This window comes from Monodelphis domestica, chromosome 7, assembly GCF_027887165.1.
Source record: "Monodelphis domestica isolate mMonDom1 chromosome 7, mMonDom1.pri, whole genome shotgun sequence".
Classification (NCBI taxonomy): Eukaryota; Metazoa; Chordata; class Mammalia; order Didelphimorphia; family Didelphidae; genus Monodelphis; species Monodelphis domestica.
Genome location: NC_077233.1, coordinates 145,197,689 through 145,221,876, shown reverse-complemented (window position 1 = coordinate 145,221,876; position 24,188 = coordinate 145,197,689). Strand labels below are relative to the sequence as shown.

The 24,188-nt window shown below is 46.4% G+C and overlaps 1 protein-coding gene across 2 annotated transcripts in view; it reads left to right on the top strand.

Moving 5' to 3' along the window:
* Positions 1 to 24,188, top strand: part of ARHGDIG (Rho GDP dissociation inhibitor gamma) — a 30,292-nt gene that overhangs the window by 2,752 nt on the left and 3,352 nt on the right. The window contains exons 1-2 of one of the 2 annotated variants that reach the window (XM_001372395.5): positions 6,399 to 6,748; positions 20,997 to 21,176. In XM_001372395.5, coding sequence (XP_001372432.3) covers positions 6,676 to 6,748; positions 20,997 to 21,176 — 253 coding nt within the window. In that variant the 5' untranslated portion in view covers positions 6,399 to 6,675. Of the gene's footprint in view, positions 1 to 6,398; positions 6,749 to 20,996; positions 21,177 to 24,188 lie in introns of those variants that run through there. The other variant, XM_007499188.3, reaches the window with a different exon arrangement.

Genomic DNA, 24,188 nt, shown 5'->3' with positions numbered 1-24,188 from the left:
GAAGACAGAGACAGAGACAGAGAGACAGAGAGAGAGAGAGGCTTGCCTATGATCACATATTGAATTAGTTGAAGAAGTCTTCTGCCCTTCTTCCAATTCTGTGCTTTGGCCAACATGTCAGGTGGCCTCAATCCTTTTAAAGCCCATCCCTTTGCTCATGGAGGAATCCCTCCTTACTGCTTAGGTCAGGTCAGGCAAATAACCCTGGGAGCATCTATCAGCCTGCCTTCCCAGTGAAATCCATTTGAGCATTCCATTGATAGAGATTAAAAAAGAGAACATAGAATGCTAAGAATTGAAGTGACCTTTGGATAGAGAACAGAGAACAGAGAAGGAAGCAATATACTTCTTCCTTGCAGTGAGTGGCCATTGTCCCCACATTTTGTGTCATAGTCTTCTGCTGGCCCATACTGAGCAGGCACCCCCATTCCTAGGGTACCATGGCACCCCTATTTTGGGCTCATCTTCCTCCCAACTCCCAAAGATACTGGGGATAGCCCCCCTCTCTTCTTCCCAGCACGACTCCCTGCCACCATCCCACCTGCCAACTCAATTATTTTTGCTCCCAAGTTTAAAAATTCCTAGTGATGGCTTTGCATAGAGCAAAGGAGGTTAGAATTTCCAGGAATCTTAGAATGTTGAATGTAGATTATGAGGATTACATGTCAGAGCTGGGAGGGCCTTTAGGGACTATGTAATACATCCCCCTCTGCTTTGCCCACGAGGAGGCTGAAGCCCACATTGACCAAGGTGTCCATCAATGGAGCTGCAAACTAAAGCAGGGTAGAGAGGAAGGGGAAGGAACAAACATTTATTAAATGCCTGCTGTGTGCCAGGCCCCACACTAAGTACTTTGCAAATATCATCTCCTTTGATCTTCACAACAATCCTGGGAAGTAGAGGCTATTATTATCTCTATTTTACAGTTAAGGAAACCGGCAGACAGAGATTAAAATATTTATCCAAGGTCACACAGTATATGTCTGAGGCTAGATTTGAACTCAGGTCCTCCTGTCTCCAGGCCCAGTGCTCTATCCAGTTGGCTACCTAGATACCTATTAAAAAAAGTTAGAAAGACAAGTGCCTATAAATATGCATGAAATTGCACATTCATGGCCATGTGCATATCAGATTATATTCATGCCCGTAGGGATCCAAATGCCCCAATTGTATACCCATATGTGTATACTTCCATATGTATAGGGACTGCCTGCTTGCCCCAAATGGGGGTGGAGGACATAGGCATACAGGTCCTTATTGTGAATGCTTGAGCACATCTGGCAGGGGGAAGGAATTCTAATGACTAAGCTTATCTAATGGGGCATAGCAGAAAAAGTAGGGTCCAGGAGTCAAGCATCCTCCTTTCAAGTCCCTGAGGTCCTTGGGCTACCACTTGCTAGTCCTGTGTCCTTGGGCATGTTATTTAGCCTCTCTGAGTTTCAGTTTCTCTGTAAAAACAAAGTCCTTCCTATTTCCCTGGACCGTAAACTATGAAGCTCGGAGCAAGGTAGGTTGTTCACGTTATATTAGAATCAGTTGAAGTGGGTAGACGAGGGCTGGTATTTCTCTTTCATATTAACCCCAGACCCAGCTCCTTCCCAGGCTTGGCTCCACCGTTCATGGGTGGTGTTGAGATATAATTAGATGCATCTGAGTTTATCTGATGTGCAGAGACTAAATTTATTCAGGTACAATTAAAGCTTCTTCAGCGTGTCCCAGTGTGTGTGGTATTTATAGGCATTCTGTGACACCAGGAAGAACTCAGGAGGCCAGCTCACCTCCGCGTTGTGGCCTCCAGACCTAGACAGCCTTTCAGCCCATCCTGAGTTATGCAGAGCCTGTGGTTCCTGTACCTCCTTCCTCTTTTCCCCCATCTTTGGAGTCCATTTCAGGGGAAAACCAGAAGCTGAGCTTCTTGGCTTCTTGTGACCAGTTCTCTCCAGTGAAAAGCTGGGTTGAGGAGAGAGAAATGGAACAGAAATAATCATTTCAGATAATCTGTGGATTTGTATTATCCACCTTCTTTTACTTATCCTATTTTGATACTATCCCATTTCCCACATTTCCTGGAACCGTCCCACTCCTACTCCTAGCTCAGCTGCCTAGTATGCCTAGTAACTGAGAGACCACTCTCTGGGGGGACCCCTCCTCACAGTGGCTCCTACCAGGAACCACTGGAATGACACCCACAAGAGCTGAAAGAAATGAGGCTGAGCCCTGAGGAGAAGCAGGCATTAGACCTTAAAGATGCTGAATTCACTCTCTGTCTTACACTCTCCCCCTTGAGCAGGGTTTGTCTGAGACTGGTGGCTTCTCTGTAGAGCTGAATTAATATCTTCCATCTTCCTCTCCTCTCCCCACCCATTCTTTCTCCTTTTTTCTCCTCTCCTCAACTCATTCCCCACCCCCAGAAACAGCCATCTTGGGGGAGTTACGGATCTGGTTGGTTCAAGGTTGGGGACCGGGGAGGGACCTAAAGTCTCCTGTGTCTGGCTTCCAATCCAGGTCTCAGGTCACTGGCTAGAAGTACAGACACCTCCCTCCCCCACCACTTCCCAGCCTGGTCCCTCCTCAACATTCCAAAGTCCCTGAGTCATTGGGAGGGGCTGTGTCCTACAGGAAACGGAGACCTAAAGCCTCTCCTGGGTTTGAATTCCCCAGGCTGGAGCACCTTCCCCAGGCTTACCCCTGGGCCTGGCTCCCTGCCCCGAGTTTCCTATTCCCCTCTAGCCCTGGCCCCAGCCTCTAGGCTTCCAACTTCTTGGAAATAGCTATTGTCAGTATTATTGCTCCTCCTTTACAAATGAGGAAACTGAGGCTTAGCAGCAAAGCTCCTTCCCTAAATTCACATCTTTGCCCAGAATTACAGCCAGAACTGAAGCCCAGGCCTCCCAGCTCCCAGAACAGTGATCTTTGTGGACTGCCTCTCACCAGTAAGGAGAGGGGGAGAAGCCCCAGTGTGGAGGCAGTGTGCTGGATGGAAAGGCAGCTGCCCTGTGCAAGAGTCTATAAAGCCTGGAATTACCCTTCCTCTGCCTCAGGGGCTCACTGGAGACCTGCACCTTCCTGTAGAGCCATAACTAGGGTCTGCACTAGGGCCTTTAGTACAGGTGCCTGGATTTTAGAGGGTGCAGCCAGTCCTTGCTGGAAGAGAAGTGGCACCACACCTTGCTAGCAGGAATAATTAGTTAAAATAGAAAGGTTCTTGTTGATATCTAGGTTTGAGAGCCTCTCTCATCCTCATCCCATCTATATTTTCCTGAGCTTCAGCCTCAAGCTGGCATCTCCATCATGAAGAAACCATGCTTTCTGGGTATGGTTTGCTACCAAAAAATCCTAGAAATAATTGCATGTGTCAAGCCAAGGCAGCAAGCATTTTTTAGTTATCCACTATGTGCTAGGCTGGGGCAGCCAGTGGTGTAAGTGGATAGAATGGCAGGTCTAGAATCAGGAAAACTCATCTTCCTGAGTTCGAATCTGGCTTCAGATAGTAATTACTGTATATGTGAGCTTGGACAAGTCACTTAATCCTTAGTTCCTCATCTATAAAATGACTTGGAGAAAGAAATGGCAAACCACTCCAGTATCTTTGCCAAGAAAACCCCAAGTGGGGTCATGGAGAGTCAGGCATGACTTAAAAAATGACTGAATGGCAAAAATGTGCTTAGTACCAGGAAGACGGAGAAAGGTGAAAGACAGTTCCTACCCTCAAGGAGCTCACCATCTAGTGAAGGAAACAGCATACAAACAAGAGAGATCCAGAATCAACTGGAGGTAATCTCAGGGAAGGCACTAGGATTAAGGAGGACTGAGAAAGGCTTCTTACAGAAAGTGGGACTTTAATTGAGATTTGAAGGAAGCCATGGAGGGAGTTCCAAGCATGGGGAACAGCCGGCAAAAATGTCTGGTATCAGGAGATGGAGTATCCTGCATGAGGAACAGCTGGAAGGCCAGTGTTACAAGATATGGAGGGGAGGAAGATATAAGAAGATTGGAAGGATAACAAGGGATCAGGCAGGGAAAGGCTTTAAAAGCCAGCGAGTTTTCTGTTTGATCCTCGAGGCAATCCAGAGAGGAGAGTTGTAAGGACCAGGGATGCTTTCCAGCTCTGGGATCCTATGAAGGAGCAGAGAAGAAACTGATAGACAAGCTGACCAATTGGGAAGCTGTTTTACAACATAGCTATTATAGGATAGGCCAGAAATGAAAGGGAATGGATAAAATAAGGACTTTTACTGAATATGGGGTGTGAGGCGGGGGAAGGGAGAAAAGTGACTCTGAAGCTTCAAACTTGGGTGAACAGAAGCATTGATGGTACCATCAAGGGAAGTCGGGAAGTCAGGAAGAGGGAAAAGAATGATGGGTTTGGCATCACCCAGTTTGAGGGACTGCCATCCAAAGGTTCATAAGTCAGTTTGAGATATCATTCCGGATCTGAGGAAAGAGGTTAGGAAAGAGGAAATAGAGATTTCTGAAATAGCTGCATAGTTGTTGTTCTTCTTTTTTTTTAACCCTTACTTTCTATCTCATAGTATCAATTCTAGGGTAGAAGAGCAGCAAGAGCTAGGCAGTTTAGGTTAAGTTACTTGCCCAAAGTCACCCAGCTTGAAGTCATCCAGGGTCCTCCCCACTCCAGCCCTGGAGCTCTATCCACTGGGCCGCCTGGCTGTCCCTGCATAGCAGCTCATGGCCCTCAGGGGACCCTTTATAGATGAAACTCACTTTTTTGATCTTTTGAATGGGAGTATTGGCACCTGTTAAAGCCTGCTCTATCAGGGATCTATGGAGGGCATATAAGGATGGTAAGGGATTCCAATTTCTTTGGATATTAAAACACCCAATTTTTATTGATATGGAAATCAAAGCCCCACAAGGGAAGGAGAAGTTACTTGAGCAAAGCCACACACATCGTGGCAGAGCTTGGGACTGGATTTCAGGTGTGTTGTTGCCAAGTCTGATAGACTGATAGAGAAGAAAAGAAGTGGGCTGGGGAAACAGATGAGGGATGAGAGAAAGCAGAAGGAAGGAAGAAGCTGGAGGAGAAAGGAAGGGCAGCAGATGAGAGAAAGCAGGTGTCGTGTAAATGTGTGTAGATATCCATTGTTGGAGAGAAAAAGAAGGATAAAAAAGGAAAGAACAAGGTATCATGGGAGTTTAGAGGAGGAAGAGACCACTAATAGATACAGTATAAGTCCCTTAAGGACAGGGACTGTTTCATTTTTGCCAGTGTATCCCTAGAATATAGCATAGTGCCTGGTATGTAGTAGGTACTTAATAAATGCTTGCTGGTGGATTGGCTAGAGCGCTGATCTGAAAGCCCTGGGTTGGTCTCTGTTTCAAGGCATTTCCTTTTTTATGTGACCCTAGGCAAGTCACTTACTTCACTGTGCCTCAGTTTCCTCATTTGTAAAAGGGGGATAATAGGAGCAACTACTTCACAAGGCTGTAGTGAAAATAAAATAAGGTAATTATATGTAAAGGGTTTTGCGAACTTGAAGTCATTATCTAAAAGTTAGTGATGATTATTCTGGGTAAACTGAGTCTAAAAAGAAAAGCGACTCTGGAAATCCTGGGATAGTTGCCTCCCCTTGCCTCATCCGTGGAGGGCGCATCCCAACACTTTGGATGTTTCTTGGGCTGTGAAGGCAAAGGCTGAAGGGGACCCTTCCCTTGGAGGAGTGGGCTTGGGTGGGTGTAAGTGAGGGTATCGGGAGAACCTCGGTGAAAAGACCCGATCCTTGGCGGGCCTTTTGCCTAGACAATAGCTACTGGCCCCTGGGACAGCCCAGGGAGGGGGTAGTGGGACACAGGTGCGGGGCCCCAGCTGTGGAAAGCTGCCTCTAAGGGCGCCCCGGGGAAGGGGGCAGACGCTGCGGAGGCTCCAGGGGCCCCTGGGCTTCACCTAGAACTAGAGCAACGTTGCTTCCAACCTTCACCACCCCCGCCCAGTCCCACGCAAATCGAGGTCTTTGGATCCGGAATGACCCTGACAGACACCTAGTGACAGTCCCCGAGCTATGCGGGATGGCTTACACACTGACCCAGGCAAACGGGAACCGCCACACACGGACACACGGACACACCGGGACACACCCACAGACCATCCTCCGAAACACAACCTGACAGACCGCCGAGGCAGGGGCGCGTTCTGGACACACGCCCCTATCGCTCTTTGGAACCCCCACCCTGAGCCTGCAGGGCTCCGAAAGGAGGGGAGGGGGAATCCCCAGCTTGGGCCCCGCCCTGGGAGTGTGTGTGCGCGCGCGCGCGCGCGTGTGTGGCTGCGCCAGGCCCACTGTGGTTGGTATGCGGGGGGCGCTGTGATGAGCTCACTGCAGTCTGGCCGATAATGAGGGATGGGGCTGGGGAGGGGCGGGCGGGGTGGCGGGAGCGGGGAGGGGACCGGAGGCGGCAGTAGCAGCGGCCACGGCAGCAGCGGCAGCGGCAGCGGCAGCGGCGGCTTCTCAGCGAGTAGAGCTGGAAGCTCGGAGCTCAGCATCTCAGGCTCCAGAGCCGGTCGGGCAGACAGACCCGAGGGTTGGTCCATGGGCCTCTCCTGCGGCCACTCCTGTTGCTGCTGCTGCTGCTGCTGCTGCTTCTAAGGAGGAGGAAGAGGCGGCGGCGGAGAGGGAGCGGTCGGCAGGCGGGCGGGCTGGGGCCCCGGGAACCGGCACCATGCTGGGCTTGGATATGTGCGAGCTGGGGGCGCAAGTACTTGAGCTCCTGTGGCTGACGGTGTGCGCCAGAGGTGAGCGCCCGAGGCCCGACGATGGGGCCAGGCTGGGGTCTTGAAGGGTTCGGGCTACTGGGGAAGACACCCATGCCAAGGATTCGGAGGGGAAGGACTTGGGGAGACTCCCCTGCCAGAGGCTCAGAGGGGAAAGACCTGAGGAGACACTCACATCAGGGGTCTTCGGAGGGGGGACACCGGGAGACACCCATGCTTGGAGGTGGAGGACACCGGGAGACACCCGTGCCAGGGCTCAGAGAGGCGGGGACACCCTCACCAGGGCTCAGAGAGGGAGGACACCCCCACCAGGGCTCAGAGAGGGGGGACACCCCCACCAGGGCTCAGAGAGGGGGGACACCCCCACCAGGGCTCAGAGAGGGGGGACACCCCCGGGAGACACCCCCACCTGGGCTCAGAGAGGGGGACACCCCCACCAGGGCTCAGAGAGGGGGGACACCCCCACCAGGGCTCAGAGAGGGGGGACACCCCCGGGAGACACCCGTGCCAGGGCTCAGAGAGGGGGACACCCCCGGGAGACACCCGTGCCAGGGCTCAGAGAGGGGGACACCCCCACCAGGGCTCAGAGAGGGGGGACACCCCTGGGAGACACCCCTGCCAAGGGACTTAGGGTGGCATCTGACAAACGCCTTGGCCAAGGGTGAGGAACACTAGGGGACACCTGTGCCAGGGAACATAGAGGGGGAGCATCTGGGGAGGGGAACTAGGAAGATACCCAGGCCCGGAGATGTGAAAGAGGAATCCGGAAAGGTGAGGAGAGAACTCTAGGTGGGAACACACTGGCTTAGTAGCTCCTGGCCCTGTGGGTCCAGGCCCTCCCCATGGCAACTTTGGAGAGATGCCCACCAGAGCCATAAGCACCTCATAGGCACTGAGATTGGGTCGTCCTAGGGCGGAGGCTCTTGCATAAAGCTGGGTTGGGTTGAGGAGGGAACTGCCGCCTGGCATTGGATGGGGGTGTAGAGGGAAAGGTGCCAGAGGTCCCAGCTTTCCCATCCCTTCCTAAATGCCCGTGGGAGAGCTGGGGGCAGCAGGTGGGATTCCCACCAGCCCCTCTGGGCTGGGAGGTATCTGCATTCATTCTCTTGGGTACTAGAGGGAGCAAAGAACTGCTAAAACAGAACCTCCTCAAGGCTATCTGCAGATGGGAGATTTGCAAAGGAAGTGTGGGGGAGAAGACAGGAGTGGGGCCTGGTTAGGACAGAAGGGTTTGAGGGGAATGGGAGGGGTGAGATCTGAGGAAGGACAAGGAGGGGGCGGATTCCATTCGGGAAAGAGGAGGATCTGTTTAGGGAAGGGGGTTCCATTTCTGTATTGGTAGGTCCTTATTTCTGGGTAGAGAAGGAATCTTTATTCGGGTTGGGTCTGCACGGAGGATCTGAGAGGGAGGAGGAAGGCGGTTAGTATCGTATTTCTGTATTTGGAAGGAAAGCAGGCTTGCCATGTTGTTAGAGCCTCCCTCCTAGGGATCCACCCAGAGCCCAGTATCCATGGCCCCTAAAAGCAGATCGGAGACAGAGGTGTCTCTTTGGGATTCTTCTATCGCTGGGATGGGGTGGGGACTGGGAGAGAGGATGGACTAAACCAGCTGAGAGATACCTGGACCCAAAGTCCTTGAGCATTGGAGGAACAGGACGGAGGAAGAACCTGTATCTCAGGTCACTATCAGGGGCTCTGGACAATTCTGAAAATTCCATTTATTTATGGAACTATTTATTATACTCTTGATTTATGGTAGGCACTGGGGATACAAAACAAAAAAACCAAAATATCCCCAGTTTTCAAGAAGTTGGGGGGGGAGGATTGCAATATGCACACAAATAAAGTTATCTACAAAGTAATTTTAGTAGGGAAAGCACACTTAATAATTCAGGGATCCAGAAAGTCTCATGTAGAAAGTGGTACTTGAGATGAACCTTAAAGGAAGCCTGGAATTTTAGGAGCCAGAGGTAAGGAGAGGAAAAATTCCAGGCTTTGGGGGCCAGCTATGCCAGGAGGCTGGGCATGGAATAACAAGTATAGGGCAGTTTGACTAGAACAGAGTCTGAGATGGTGGAGTAAAATTAGCCTGAAAAGGTAGGTGGGAAACAAATAGTAGCAGTTGTATATGTTGGACTGAGTATTTTGTGTTTTATCCTAGAGACAATAGGGAACCACTGAAGATTCTAGAATTGGGGAGTAGAATAGTTAGATCTGTGTTGTAATAATATCAATTTGAGAACCATATGGAAGATGGACAGGAGAAATGAGAGATTGGAGGCAGGAGGACAATTTTGGAGATTTTTGCAGTAGTTCAGACAAGAGTTGATGAGGGTCTGAACTGGGGCAGAGCCCCCTAGGACTAGAGACCAAGTGGAAAGAACAAAACATTCTGGAGATGTTATGGAGGTAGAATCAATAAATAAGGCTTGGCAACTGATTGGGTATGAGGGGGAAAGAAAAGTTAAATTAAGGATGAATTTACGGTTATGAACCTGGGTAGCAGGAAGAATGATTGTGCTCTCAGCAGAAATAGGGAAGTTTGGAGGAGAGGTGGGTTTAAGAGGGAAGATAATGAGTTCAGTTTTTAAGATAATTAGTTTGAAATACCAAGGGATATCCAGGTAGAGCTACCCAGAAGACCGTTGGTGATTTGGGACTGGAGGTCAAGAGAGATTAAGGCTTGGCTGTATATATAGATTTGGGAGTCAACTACATAGAGATGCTAATTGAGCCCCTGGGAGCTGATGAGCTCACAGAGACACAGACAGAGGAGTAGGGGAGACAGATGGACACAGAGAGGAAGTCAGAAAGAGGGAAATGTAGAGAGAGAGGAGAGGAGGGGTTGAGAGAGAGAGAGGTCCAAGGGAGAATATTCTTATCAGTCCTTTGACTCAGAATTATAGAAAGTGAGCTGAGAGAGTCTTCTGAAAAGAGAAAGCCCCCAAGGCACTGTGGGAAAGGGCTCGATTCAATTTGACAACCATTTATTAAGTCACTATTAAGTAAAAGGCACTGTGCTAGGTGCTAGGGATACAAAGAAAAAAGTGCAAGTGTCTGTCTGTCCTCAGAGATGTTGCATTGTCCCAAGGAGAAGTGGGAGTTGGGAGTGGGGAAAGTGGGGGTGATGATATAATAAAAGTTAGAGATAATAGATGGAAAGAAAAGATAATTATTTAGAGAGGGAGAGAGGAAACTGGGAAGAGCAGGGAAGAGTCTACAATTTCTGAGCTGACCCTTGAAAAAACAAGAAAGGTGATAAGAGGCAGAAGTGAAGAGGGGGGTATATCCCAGGAATAGGGGACAGTGAGAGAACATAGTCTTTTGCCCTAGGACAATGGAAGATATTCTGCTTGGTTTCACCAGGCTACAGATTTGGGCAGCCTCTGCTAGTGAGAGCAAATGCTCATTTGTGAAATTTATCTTCTCCAGATGAAAGACAAGTATGGAATAATGGAGAATGGAGATCTGACTTGCCTAAACTCCAAGACTTCAGAATCAGCAGCTCCAGAAAACCACCTTAGGTTCTAGGGAGGGAGAGTAGGAAAGATACCTATCCAAGTTAGGATGTAAAGTGAGCCCAAGCCCATCAATCAATTAGCATTTATTAAGCTCACAATAATTGTGAGCCCAGTTACTGTGTTAGGATCTGAGGATACAGGGACAAAAAGCAAACAGTCTTCCAGGTTTAATGGAGGAGACAACTGCATACATATCATTCTGTACAAGATAATTTTGAAGTGGAAGATGCCACTAACAGCTAGCCCTGTGGATCAAAAAAAGCTACATGTGGAGATGATTTACTGATTCCATTACCCCGGTTTTTCTTTTCTTTTCTTAATATACTCCATAGTTTTTCTAGGAGATGTGTTGGTCAGAAAATAAAATTAGTTTGAAAGTGCAATACTGGATAAACTCCTTTTATTTCTGACCAAGTCACTTGATTCAAGAGATTTCTGTGGCACCCAGTTTCCTATATAGTATAAATTATATTTGGTATTTGTATATAGCCCCTTCTTTCTTCTGAAGGAGATACAGGCCCTCTTCATCACTTGCCTTGTGGCTGGTCCCCTGCCTCAAGTCTCTCCCCATTCCAGTTTATCCTCCATTCAGCTGTCAAACTGATCTTCCATAAGTCTGGTTGTCTTGCCCCATCTTCAGTAAACTCCAATGGCTCAATCTCCTTTAGAATAAAATATAAAAGCCCCTGTTTGGAGTCCAAAGCCCTTTATAACTTGACTCCTTCTTCCCTTTCCAATCTTACATCTTACTCCCTGCTGCAGTGAAACTGGACTGAGCATCACTTCAACTGGCTATCTCTCATGTGTGGTATGCACTCCTCACCTCTGCCACCTTACTTCTCTGGCTTCAAGGCCTAGCTACATCTCACCTTCTCTAGAAAGCCTTCCCCAGTCCCTCTTAATTCTAGTACCTTCCCTCTGTTAATTGTTTCCAATTATCCCCTATATGTCTTGTTTGTATATAGTTCTTTGCATGCTGTCTCTCCCATTAGACTATGACCTTCTTGAGAACTGAGACTTGCTTCCTTCCTTCCTCCCTCCCTCCCTCCCTCCCTCCCTCTGGTTGTCTCTTTGCCTTCCTCATCCCTGTCTATAGGAATCCCCATCTTCCTTCAGGGTTCAACTTTTCCCAATTCCTCCCACTCTCCCATTCCTACTAAAGATGATTCTCTGAAATTTTGTATTTACTTTGAATAGATTTTGAATTGTCAGTGATTTTTCCCCCCAGTAGAATTTAAGCTCTGTGAGGGCAGGTACTGTTTTTAGTTTTTGTCTCTATCTCCAGTATCTAGCACACTGCTTGCCTGGAAGGTAGCAAACATTTAATAAACATTTCTGAATTTAAATTTGCCAAAGTGATGAAATGTAGCAAGAGTTAGGACTGTGTCCCCTTCCCTGTATCAGTTCATACAAATCTTCTGTCCTAGTCTCCTCCCCCTTGAACAGTGATGGCAAACCTTTTAGTAACCAATTGCCCAAATGGCACCCTCATGCCACATGTGAGCTGCTCCCTTACCCCAGATAGGGGAGGGAAGAAGTGCTCCCATTGGTCTACTGGGCAAGGGGGCGGGGGATGTAAGAAATGCCCTCAACCATGGTGAATAGGGGTAAGGGAACAGTTCCCTCTGGCTCACATGCCATAGATTCAATAACATGGCCCTAAAATGTTGCTCTGTTGCTGGCCAGCCCCAAGAGGAAGCACAATAATTTCTTCCAACCAAGACATACCTGATTGTCATCTAGGGAAACCTCTAGAAGTGTCCTGCCCTAGAACATAGTATCTTACAAATAGAGACTGGGGTTTAGAGACCTCTGAGATTATACCTAGGTCCTCTGAATTTCAGAGTCTTTGAAAGTCTTTTCCCCTTCTCACTTTGTTACTGATGCTAGGAACAGGGGGATTGTTGCCTCCCTTGATTCTAGTTCTTGGGTATTCTGGAATCGACACCATCACTCATTTTTAGTTCTTGCCCATTGGGAATTTATAATCTGATTTAGTAAGTGCTCAAAAAAATGAATGGGGAACTGAAAGAATATTTGGGAAGGGGCAATGGATAGTGTCTAGATGACCTGGCTTCAAATCTATCTTCAGACAGTGTATGCGACTCTGGGCAAGTCACTTAACTCCATTTGCCTAGCCCTTGCCCTTCTGTCTTAGAGTTGTTACTAAGAAAGAAAGGGTTAAAAAAAAAAGGAATATCTGGGAAAATGAGGACTACTTTCACTCTATGCTCTCTTTGCATATCCTAGAATGGAAAGGATCATTTAGCCCCATTTTAAGTGACTTGCTGAAGGTTATACAATGATTTTTCAGCAGAATCAGGCCTAGAACTAAGGTCTCGACTCTCAATCTTTCCTAAGCCTTCCTTCTAAGAGGAGATTGAGAAGATACACAAAGGCTCATAAATCTAGGACTGGAAGGGAATTTAGAAGCCATTGATCCAACCATCTCACTTGAAAAATAGACATTTTTTCAATTAATAATTTTTCTCTCCTGGGGCTATGGACTACATCAAAAACCCAATGACTAAGAGTCACTATTCCTTGGATATTTGGGGAAAGAATAACAGATACCCATAGTCAAACAAAACAAATTACTACATTGACCATAGCACAAAATCTACCTCTCATTTGGCATCTTGAGCCTATTACCTCTCCGTCTCGACTTTTTTCTTCACTGTGAGTAGTCATTGCATTGATGGAATTTTTTTTTCTTAATTTAGTATTAAAGAATTTATTTTCAAATCCTAGGAGTTACATCACTTTTGTGGGTTCATTTATTTATTTTTAAGCCTTAGCTTCCATCTTAGAATCAATACTGTTGTTGATTGCAAGTCAGAAGAACAGTAAAGGTTAGGCACTGGGGGTTAAGTAACTTCCCAGGATCACACAAGCTAGGAAATGTCTGAGGTCACATTAGAACCCAGGACCTCCCAGGCCTCAATCTTCTGAGCCACTTAGCCGCCTCCCTCTTGTGAGTTTACTTAAATAGGTGCATTAGAGCTCTTTGATTCACATTTTTCAAATTCCAACTTACTAGAAAAAAAATTTAATCCTGTTCTGTATTTTTATCAAAGTTGACCATAAAAGGAGATCAGGAATACAACGTTTTGTCTAAATATAACAACTAGGGCTTAAAGGACTCACCAAGGAAAGGGCTCAGGGCACTGGTTCTCTTTCTCCATTTGGGGTCACTGAAATCCCTTTCCATTCTCCTGGGGCCTCTACAATAGACAGGAGGCAGGAGCTGGGCTGGTGGGGAGTGGGGTTGCTTTAAGGGGGCCAAGACTAGAGACCCTTCACCAGCCTAGATCACCCTCCACCCCCACCCCCCCCAGGTCCTTCTGGCATTCTGTGAGCATGGGGTGGGGGGTGGGGACAAGGATTAAGCAAACAAAGCTTTTATACACATTGTCCTAAACCTGTGGCAAAGCAAGATGACAATTACTTTACAAGGTGACTAATCAGAATTTAAAAAACCCTTCCCTGTAGTGGCCCAGCATCACACTTTAAGGAAGTGTCTGAGGCCAGACTTGAACCCAGGACCTCCCATCTCTAGGCCTGGCTCTCTATTCGTTGAGCCCCCCAATTTCCCTCTTATTATTAGTTCTTAAGTCTTTCAAAGTTGTTTGTCTTTACCATATTGTTGTTATCATCTACATTGTTCTCCTTGGTCTGCTCACTTCACTTTGTATCAGTACATACAAATCTTCCAATGTTTTTCTGAAACCTTCATCATTTCTTATAGCACAATAGTATTCTGTTATATTCATATGCCATCATTTGTTCAGCCACTCCCCAAACAATATGTTCCAGTTCTTTGCCACTCAAAAAAAGGGTGGGGGGGGGGATGCTGCTGTTAATGTTTTTTGTCCATTTTCCTCTTTTCTTTGATCTCTTTGGGGGTAGAGGCCGGTATGGTATTACTGGGTCAGAGGATGAGCAGAGTTTAATGACTTTTTGGGCAGAGTTCCAGATTGATTCCATCATTGGCTGGACCAATTCACAGCTCCACTAACAGTGCATTAATGTGATCACCTCATTTTAGAGATGAGGAACATTAGGCCTAAGGAGGTTAAGGGACTTGGCCAAGGTTACACAGGGGGTAATTGTTAGAGGTGGAACATGAACCTAGGTCTTCTAACTTTAGAACCAGTTCTCTTGCTGTACTGTCTTGCCTCCCTGGAGGCTTAGACTTGGAGGGGGGTGGAAATTGGGTTGAGGAGGTAGTCCGGTGTGTGTGTGTGTTTGTGTGTTGAGAAAGAGAGAAGGGTGCCTCTTGTCCCAAGGAGCCATTATTTTCTTTCTTTCTTTCTTTCTTTCTTTCTTTCTTTCTTTCTTTCTTTCTTTCTTTCTTTCTTTCTTTCTTTCTTTCTTTCTTTCTTTCTTTCTTTCTTTCTTTCTTTCTTTCTTTCTTTCTTTCTTTCTTTCTTTCTTTCTTTCTTTCTTTCTTTCTTTCTTTCTTTCTTTCTTTCTTCCTTTCTTCCTTTCTTCCTTTCTTCCTTTCTTCCTTTCTTCCTTTCTTTCTCTCTCCCCCTCCCTCCTTCCTTCCCACCATTCGTCTTCCTCACTCCCTTCTTCCCTCTCTTCTTCCTTTCCTCCCTTCCTTTCTTTCTCTCTCTCTTTCATTCATTCTTTCTTTCTTTCTCTCCCCCTCCCTTCATCCTTCCCTCCCACCATTCCTCCTTCCTCCCTTCTTCCATCTCTTCCTTCTTTCCTCCCTCCCTCCTTTCCTCTCTTCCTTCCTTTCTCTCTTTCTTTCTCTCTTTCTTTCTTTCTTTCTTTCTTTCTTTCTTTCTTTCTTTCTTTCTTTCTTTCTTTCTTTCTTTCTTTCTTTCTTTCTTTCTTTCTTTCTTTCTTTCTTTCTTTCTTTCTTTCTCTCCCCCTTCCTCCCTCCCCTTTTCCCTCTCTTCCTCCCTTCTTCCCTCCTTTCCTCTCTTCTTTCCTTTCTTTCTTTCTTTCCTTCTTTCTTTTTCTCTCTCTCCCCCCTTCCTCCCTCCCTCCTTCCCTCCCACCATTCCTCCCTTCCTCCCTCCCTTTTCCCCTCTCTTCCTCCCTCCCTCCTTTCCTCTTCCTTTCTCTTTCTTTTTTCTTTCTTTCCTTCTTTCTTTTTCTCTCTCCCCCTCCCTCCCTCTTTCCCTCCCACCATTCCTCCCTTCCTCCCTCCCTCCTTCTCTCCCTTATTATATATCTTAGTATCAATACTAAGTATCAGTACCACGGCAGAAGAGTAGTAAGGGCTAGGCAATCGGGGTTAGTTGGCTTGCTCAGAGTCATGCAGCTAAGAAGTGACTCAGGCTAGATTTGAACCCAGGACTTCCTCTCTCCAGGCCTGGCTCTCCATCTACTGAGCCACATAACTACCCCATCTCATTCCATTTCTGAGGCCCAAGAGTCTGGACCAGATGCCAAACTAGGCTGAAGGTGGAAGTTATTGAGGAAGGGATATGCAGACTGGAGGTTGAGGGAAAAGTGGTTGGGAAATCACCCCAACTAGGAATTCTTCCCCCTAAACCATCAGAATAATCCCTTGCTCTTTTTTCAGGACAGTGATTAAGGCTTATAATAAAAATAGCTAGTATTAATATAGTCCTTTAATTTTTGCAAAACTCTTTCCATATATTATCTCATTTGATCCTCACAACACCCCTGTGAGGTAGGTGCTATTACTATCCCCATTTTGCAATCAAGTCAACAAGCATTTATTAACACTTACAGAATGCTTTCGAGATAATCTCAGAGGGTATTGAAGTTGACAGTGGTTAAGTGATTTATCCAGAGTTCTACAGTTAGTATCTGAGGTAGGATTTGAACTCTTCTCCCACTTTGCAAGTGTAGCACTCTGTACCTTGTACCACTTAGCTGTCTGAAAATGAATCTTTTCCTTCAATTTACAGACCTTTTAGTTTTTGACCTTACCATGCCAAGTATTTATCATGACTCTATGGGAAGCATTTTCTTCTTCCCCTTGGAAAGGACCAATGGAGGACTTGGGTTCAAATTCTACCTCTGATGCTTACTGCATGACCTCTGGCAAGTCATTTAACCTCCTTGAGCTTCTGTTTTTTCATTTGTAAAAAGAAAGTTGGATTAGACGACCCTCTGAGGTCCCTTCCAGCTTTAGATGCATGCATTTGTGAAGGGAAGGACTCGGAGCCTGGCACTTATTTGATTAAGCGATATCACAGGAGACTAGACCTTGGTAGTCATGGCTCCCCTCCTTCAACCAGGGCAGCTGCATCCATGGGGTGATGGAGGTGAGTCTCTTTGAGGGTCTACAGTATCCCCAGCAATAGGAGGAATTGGATAAATGCTGGCTGAGTGAATGCAATCACTGACGACATGGGATGCCACAGCTGGGAAGACCATTAGAACAGAGAACGATGAACCGAGTCCTCCATCCCTCTTCCTCCAATGATCATGTAGGACCAGATGTAGCAGGACCTGCTCTAGTCTTAGCTACCAGGAAGGATCTCTTGAGCTCAGGAGTTCTGGGCTAGATGGATTTGTGCTGATCATTAGTCCATATAAAGATCATCCATAGAGCAGTGAGGTGGTACAGTGGATGGAGTGCCAGACCCAGAGTCAGGAAGACTCATGTTCTTCACTTCAAATATGGCCCCAGACACGTCCTAGCTGTGTGATCCTGGGCAAGTCACTTAACCCTGTTGGCCTCATTTTCTGCATCTGTCAAATGAGATGGAAAAGGAAATGGTAAACCACTCCAATATCTTTGCCAAGAAACCCTCAACTGGGGACATGAAGAGTCAGACACTATTGAAAAAATGACTGACCAACAAACATTCATCAATTTAGTGAGCCCCAGGAAAGGGGAGTAGGACATTAGCTCACCAAAGGAAGGTGCAACTGGTCTAGGTCAGAAATGGAACAAGTCGACCTTCCTCCGCCAGTTAGTAGGGAGCTTGAGCCCTGTCCTGGCGAGATGAGGAGACCCAGGCTTTCTTTTTCATCTTGGAGTCAATACTGTGTATTGGTTCCAAGGCAGAAGAGTGGTAAGGGCTAGGCAATGGGGGTCAAGTGACTTGCCCAGGGTCACACCACCAGGAAGTATCTGAGGCCAGATTTGAACCTTGGACCTCCCATCTTTAGTCCTGGCTCTGAATCCACTGAGCCAGCCAGCTGCCCAGTCTTATTAAAAAAAATATATATATATATATATCTCATGTCTGCACTTTCCCTTCTTACTTGTTGTATTCATCCTCACCCCCAGTGGAATTTAAGTTGCTTGAGCCAAGTACTGGCTTTCCTTTTGTTTTCAGGTCTTCATGACTGAGCTCCCTGTTCTCTATGTAGTTCACAAATAATAAATGCTGTCAAACTGGATTTGGAACTGGAGGAATGTTAGAACTGGGAGGGCCGCTGGGTATCATCTCATCCAATCTCCTCATTTTATGGATAAGAATCCTGCGGAGGCTCCCGGACTAGGAGTTGCCCAAAGTCGCCCAGCCAAGGCTCCTGACTTCCTAGTTCAGGCTCTCTCCGCCACCACATGAACCCTGATTTTACAGTGCATTTAGGGTGACATTATGGCTTTTCTCAGTGTATCTGACTCTTCCTGACCCAAGTTGGAGGTCTCTTGGCAAAGGTACGGAAGTGGTTCGCCATCTCCTTCTCCGGCTCGTTTTGCAGATGAGGAAAATGAGGTAAAATAGGGTTAAGTGACTTGCCCAGGGTCACACAGCTAGAACTCAAGAACATGACCTGATTTCAGGCCTGATGCTGCCCAGGAGAGCTTACAGAAGTGTTAAAAAAAGATCCATTTATTGGAGTTTAGAGAAAGGTTGGAGCTTGGTCGTGTCACCTGGGAGGACCTTTTGGAAGAAGCCAACTGCGTGACAGTAGTGAAGGGTGGAGAGAAGGAGAATGAAGGGAGCAGAAGAATTCCGGAGGAAGATGGCTGTCAGAGATCATAGGGAAAATATGACCGAGTACATCTCGTCCATTTGCCCCCTTCTTTCCACCTCATTGACTGGGACTCTTTAGTTAGGTACCATTTTCTATAAGAAAACTTTTGGTGCCCTCTTCACCCTCCGATGCCTTCTGTCCATGTCTTCCATATTGCGTGGGTTAGGAGTTGTGTCATCCCTTAGTGATCTGGAAAATCTGCTGAAGATTTTGTGGCTTTTGCATCCTTTTTGCAAACTTTAACTTTTTACCTCTTTTAACTTAAAAAAAGAAATGATGTATATTTGTAGCATTAAAGGATAAAGAATATTGATATTATATAATATTATACATAGTTTTTATGCATTTTCAAGTTTCTAAAATTTTTCTGTGCCATCTGCTGGTCTTCGTGTGTGGTCTGTAGCTTCTGCAAAGCTCTCTGAAAATTCCCTTTTAATTTCTTATTCGACCTGCAATATGTTGAAAGTGCAATAGGGAAAGTCACTATAGGGAAGGCATACCTGAATTGTGTGTGTAAGCCTGTACATATGCATACATATTTATTCATGTACATACGTGCCAACAGGGAGTGAATAGAATGCTCTACATTAGAGTAAAAACACCTGGGTTCAAATGTTCCCTCAAATATTTCCTTATTTCTATGACACAGAACAAGTCGCTTAACATCTCAGCCTCAGTTTCCCTGTCTATAAAATGGGGATAATAATAGTATTTTAAGGATCAAAAGAGAAGGGAGGATCAGTGGAACAGAATAGGGGCAAATGACCTCAGCAATCTAGTGTTCGATAAACCCAAAGACCCCAGCTTTGGGGATAAGAACTCACTATTTGATAAAAACTGCTGGGAGAATTGGAAAACAGCATGGGAAAAATTAGGTATAGATCAATATCTCTTACTCTATACCAAGATAAAGTCAAAGTGGGTATACGATTTAGACATAAAGTAAATTAGGGGAACATAGAATAGTTAACTGTCAGTTCGATGGAGAAGGGAAGAATTTATGATCAAACAAGAGATAAAGAACATGACAAGATGTAAAATGAACAATGTTGATTATATTAAATTAAAAAGGTTCTTGTACAAATAAAACCAATGCAACCAAGATTAGAAGGGAAACTTCAAACTGGGGCGGAAATTTTATTACAAATTTCTCTGGCAAAGATCTCATTTCTCAAATATGTAAAGAACTAAATCAAATTTATAAGAACACAAGTCATTTCCCAGTTGGCAAAAGGTTAAAGGATATGAATAAGCAGTTTTCAGATGAAGAAATCAAAGCTATCAATAATCACTGAAAAAAATATTTTAAATTCCTCTTTGTTAGAGCAATGCAGATTAAAACAACGCTGAAGTGCCACCTCATACTCAGTAGACTGACCAATATAACAGTAAAGGAAAATGATAAATATTGGAGGGGATGTGGCAAAATTGGGATACTAATGCATTGCTGGTGGAGTTGTGAACTGATCTAACCATTCTGGAGGGCAATTTGGAATTATGCCCAAAGGGCTATAAAATCCTTTGATCCAGTGATGCCACTATTAGGTCTGTATTCCAAAGGGACTTAACAAAAAAAGGGGAAAGTTCCTGTTTGTACAAAAATATTTATAGCTGTTCTTTTTGTAGCAGCAAAGAATTGGAAACTAAAGAATATCCCTTGTTTGGGGAATGGCTGAACAAATTATGGCATGTGATGATGATGGAATACATCGTGCTATAAGGAATGATGAACAGGATGATGTCAGAAGAGCAGAAAAGACCTTCATGAACTGATGCAGAGTGAAATAAGCAGAACCAGGAAAACATTGTACACAGTTAGCAGCAATATTGCGGAATGACCAACAGTGAAAGCCTTAGCTATTATTGGCAATACAATGATCCAGGACAGTTCTGAGGGACTTGGGACAAAGATGAACTGTTGGAGTAGGAATGCAGATGAAAGCCTATGATTTTTCACTTGTTTATTTGGGTTTATGTTTCAGGGTTTCAGTTTTATAAGATTACTCACAAAAATGAACAATATGGAAACATTTTGTATAATACATGTATAACCAAGATCAAATCACCTGCCAGCACTGGGAGGGGGTAGGGAGGAAAGGAGGGAGATGTTTGATCATATAATTTGGCAAACCTTGTTTGGAAATTTATTAGTACATGTAATTGGTAAAAAAATTATTAGAATTTTTTTAAAAAGGAGCTCACATATAAAGCATTTTGCAAACCTTGAAGTACTATATAAATGCTAGCTATTATCCTATTCCTACATATGTGTGTGTTGTCTCCTGTATAATTGAAAATCTGTTACCCTAAAAAAGAACTACGTTTCACAGAAGCCCACTGACTTCCTGTCATTACGTACTTCCTGTAGACAGGGGATAAATATTCAGTGGGCTGTCCTGCTCCCTCTTTGGTTTGCAGCAAGCATGGTGGTGGTAGTAAGCTAAGCCTGGGGAATTTAAATGGGCTAATCAGCCATGGGCATGTGGTCTTTATTTTGAATCCTCTATTCCTTGATTTCTAATGATCATTAATAAATCTTCTAAAAATATAATATTTTTATTATTGAGATAGAATTTTAATTTTTACTCTCCCTTGATAGAATATAAACTCTTTGGGGGCAAGGACTATTTCAGGTTCAGTTTTGGGTCTCCAGCACTTATCACAGAACTTGGCATATAGTAGGTGGTGAATAAATGCTTGTGGGATGATTAGGTAGATAGGAAAGGTGGAAGCTGTGAGAGCCTTTGAATGCCATAAACTGATGACCCCTCCCAGGGTCTCTCCTCCCTACTTGACAAGGTTCCTCTTCCTCCCCCAAATAGATTTCATGGCGGACAAGGAAGGCATCCGGGCTGTCCATGAAGAGGACCTGGATGAGGTAGACTTGAACTACAAAGCCCCAGAGAAGAAGAGTCTGCAGGAGATCCAGCAGCTGGACCAAGACGATGAGAGTCTAACCAAGTACAAGCAGGCCCTGTTGGGGTCCATTCCTGAGGCTGTGGGTAGGAGGCTGGCGCTGGGGCGGGCCTACCAGCCTGAGGGACCAGAGGGTCAGGGCACTGGGGCTGAGGTGGGCACACCAGCCTAAGGGACCAGAGGGTCAGGGCACTGGGGCTGAGGTGGGCACACCAGCCTGAGGGATCAGAGGGTCAGGGCACTGGGGCTGAGGTGGGCACACCAGCCTGAGGGATCAGAGGGTCAGGGCACTGGGACTGAGGTGGGCACACCAGCCTGAGGGATCAGAAGGTCAGGGCACTGGGGCTGAGGTGGGCACACCAGCCTGAGGGATCAGAGGGTCAGGGCACAGGGGCTGAGGTGGGCACACCAGCCTGAGGGATCAGAGGGTCAGGGCACTGGGACTGAGATGGGCACACCAGCCTGAGGGACCAGAGGGTCAGGGCACTGGGACTGAGGTGGGCACACCAGCCTGAGGGATCAGAGGGTCAGGGCACTGGGACTGAGGTGGGCACACCAGCCTGAGGGATCAGAGGGTCAGGGCACTGGGACTGAGGTGGGCACACCAGCCTGAGGGATCAGAGGGTCAGGGCACTGGGACTGAGGTGGGCACACCAGCCTGAGGGATCAGAGGGTCAGGGCACAGGGGCTGAGGTGGGCACACCAGCCTGAGGGATCAGAGGGTTGGGGCACTGGGGCTGAGGTGGGCACACCAGCCTGAGGGATCAGAGGGTCAGGGCACTGGGACTGAGGTGGGCACACCAGCCTGAGGGACCAGAAACACCAGGGACACCAAAGATGGCAAGGGGAGAGGGACAAAGGTGTCTAGAACACCAGATAATGGACCAGCAGATTCCACAAGAGACAGCTTGGAAAATAAGATAGCTGGATAGATTTTGGAGATGGGGCACCTGGCAACCTCTCCTGGCCCAGTCACCAAAAAATACAAGTTCTCGGTCTCTCCCTGCCCTCTCCCTTCATAGAGAAGGGCTTCTCCATGGCCTGTCTTCCTCCCATCCCTCAACATACATAGAGAATCCTAGGAATTGGAAGCAGGAAGAATCTTCAAGAGCATCTGGTTTTAATAACCATTTTATAACTCGGGAGGCAGGCACAGAGTGATTGCTCGGAGGCTACGCAGGAAGTACCCAGTGTACTGGCTCTGTATGCTCTACTCCACACACAAATAGCTCAAAGGAACAGGCACCAGGTCCAGACCCACCTCCATTCCCACGGAACACACTAGCCAATGGCCAAGCCCAGGTCAGATACCACTCAAGCTAGAGGCCTGTAAGATTAAAATGAATATCCAATAACTCCAAGTATTCTGTTTCACACGATTTATCAATAGTCACTTGAAGTAGAGGAAATAAAAAGAACAAAAGTAAAAGTTCTGAGTAAAGAGAAGTTTTCTCCACCCTTACCTGGAGAAGAGAGCCGGGGTTACAGAAACTTTATCTCCATGATGTAAGGCCATAACATGAGGACGAAAGTGGGATTCTGGGAAATGGAGTCCTGGGATACAAAATTCTAATTACACAGGCAGGTAATGAGTCCCGGGTATTAGGATCTGGCAGCTCCTTAACTTGCCCTGGGCTCCTTGGGGGCTTGTGGTGGTGGTCAGAGGGAGAGATTATTTAGCATAAAGAAGAAATAGTTTATGGAAGGAATTGGAGGAAGCAAAATGGCACCATGTTGGACCTCGTGGCAAAAAGACCCAAGTTCAAATCCAGCCTCAGACCCTACCTGTGTGACCTAGGGCAAATCACTTAACTGATGTCTTCCTCAGTTTCCTCAAATGTAAAATGGAGAAAATAATAACACCTACTTTCCAGGGTGATGAGGACCAAATAGTTATTTTAAGAACCCTTACCTTCTATCTTAGAATCTATCCTAAGTATCAGTTCCAAGGCAGAACAGAGGTAAGGGCTAGGAAATTGAGGTGAAGTGACATGCCCAGGGTCAGCTGGGACATATCTGAATCCAGATTTGAACCCAGGTTGTCCTGTCTCCAGGTTTGGGCCCTCTATTCACCGAGCCACCTAGCTGCCCCACTAGCTATTATTTTTATAAATACCCTTGGAAGAGAGAGATCAGACTGGTTCTCTGGCCCTGGAAGATAGAGCTGAGGGCAGTGGGGAGAAGCCACAGAAAGGGGATCTTCGTTGTGTATAAAGAAAACAATTCCCAACCATTAGAACTCTTCCAAAGAGGAATAAGGCATTTGGTGAAGTAGTGAGTTCTCCATCAGTAGACGTGTACCAACAAAGTCTGGCTGACCACTTTGGTGGGGCATTCATTGAGGGAATTCCTGTTCAGGTACAACTTGGGCTGGATGGTCCCCGGGGTCTCGGGGGTCCCCTTCTGTGAACTCTTCCCCCAACCCCTGAGCTCTGTCCCACCTCTGCTGAGCTGCCTCCCCGTGCAGGCAGGGCTCTGCTCCCTGGACCAAGTACGTAGCTAGATCCTTATGAGGATCTACATGGGAGGTGGTGGGTGATGGAGAAGAATCCGTCTCCCTAGTGTCCAGGGGCCAGAATATAAAATAGCCGTTTATTCTTTCACGAAAGGGACACTCCCTGCTTTGGATGCTTGAAGAATGTCCAAATATTGAGTTCAAAGATCCAATTTATAGGGTCTTCTAATCATAGAAATTTCCCACTCCCCACCTCCCTTCCTTTGTTCCATGCCCAGTCATAACAGGAATCTCAGAGGCAGTTGGGGGGGCTCAGTGGTTGGAGAGCCAGGCCTAGAGACGGGAGGTCCTGGGTTCAAATCTGGCCTCAGACACTTCCCAGCTGTGTGACCCTGGGCAAGTCACTTGACCCCCATTGCCCAGCCCTTACCACTCTTCTGCTTTGGAACCAACACACAGTATTGATTCTAAGACAGAAGGTAAGGGTTTTTAAAAATTCTATATAAATACTGTAAAAATTAAATCTCTAATAATAAAAATATTATAGTTTAGGAGGTTTATTAAATGATCATTAGAAATCAAGGAATAAAGAGGATACAAAATAAAAACCACGTGCCCATGGCTGGTTAGCCAGTTCAAACAC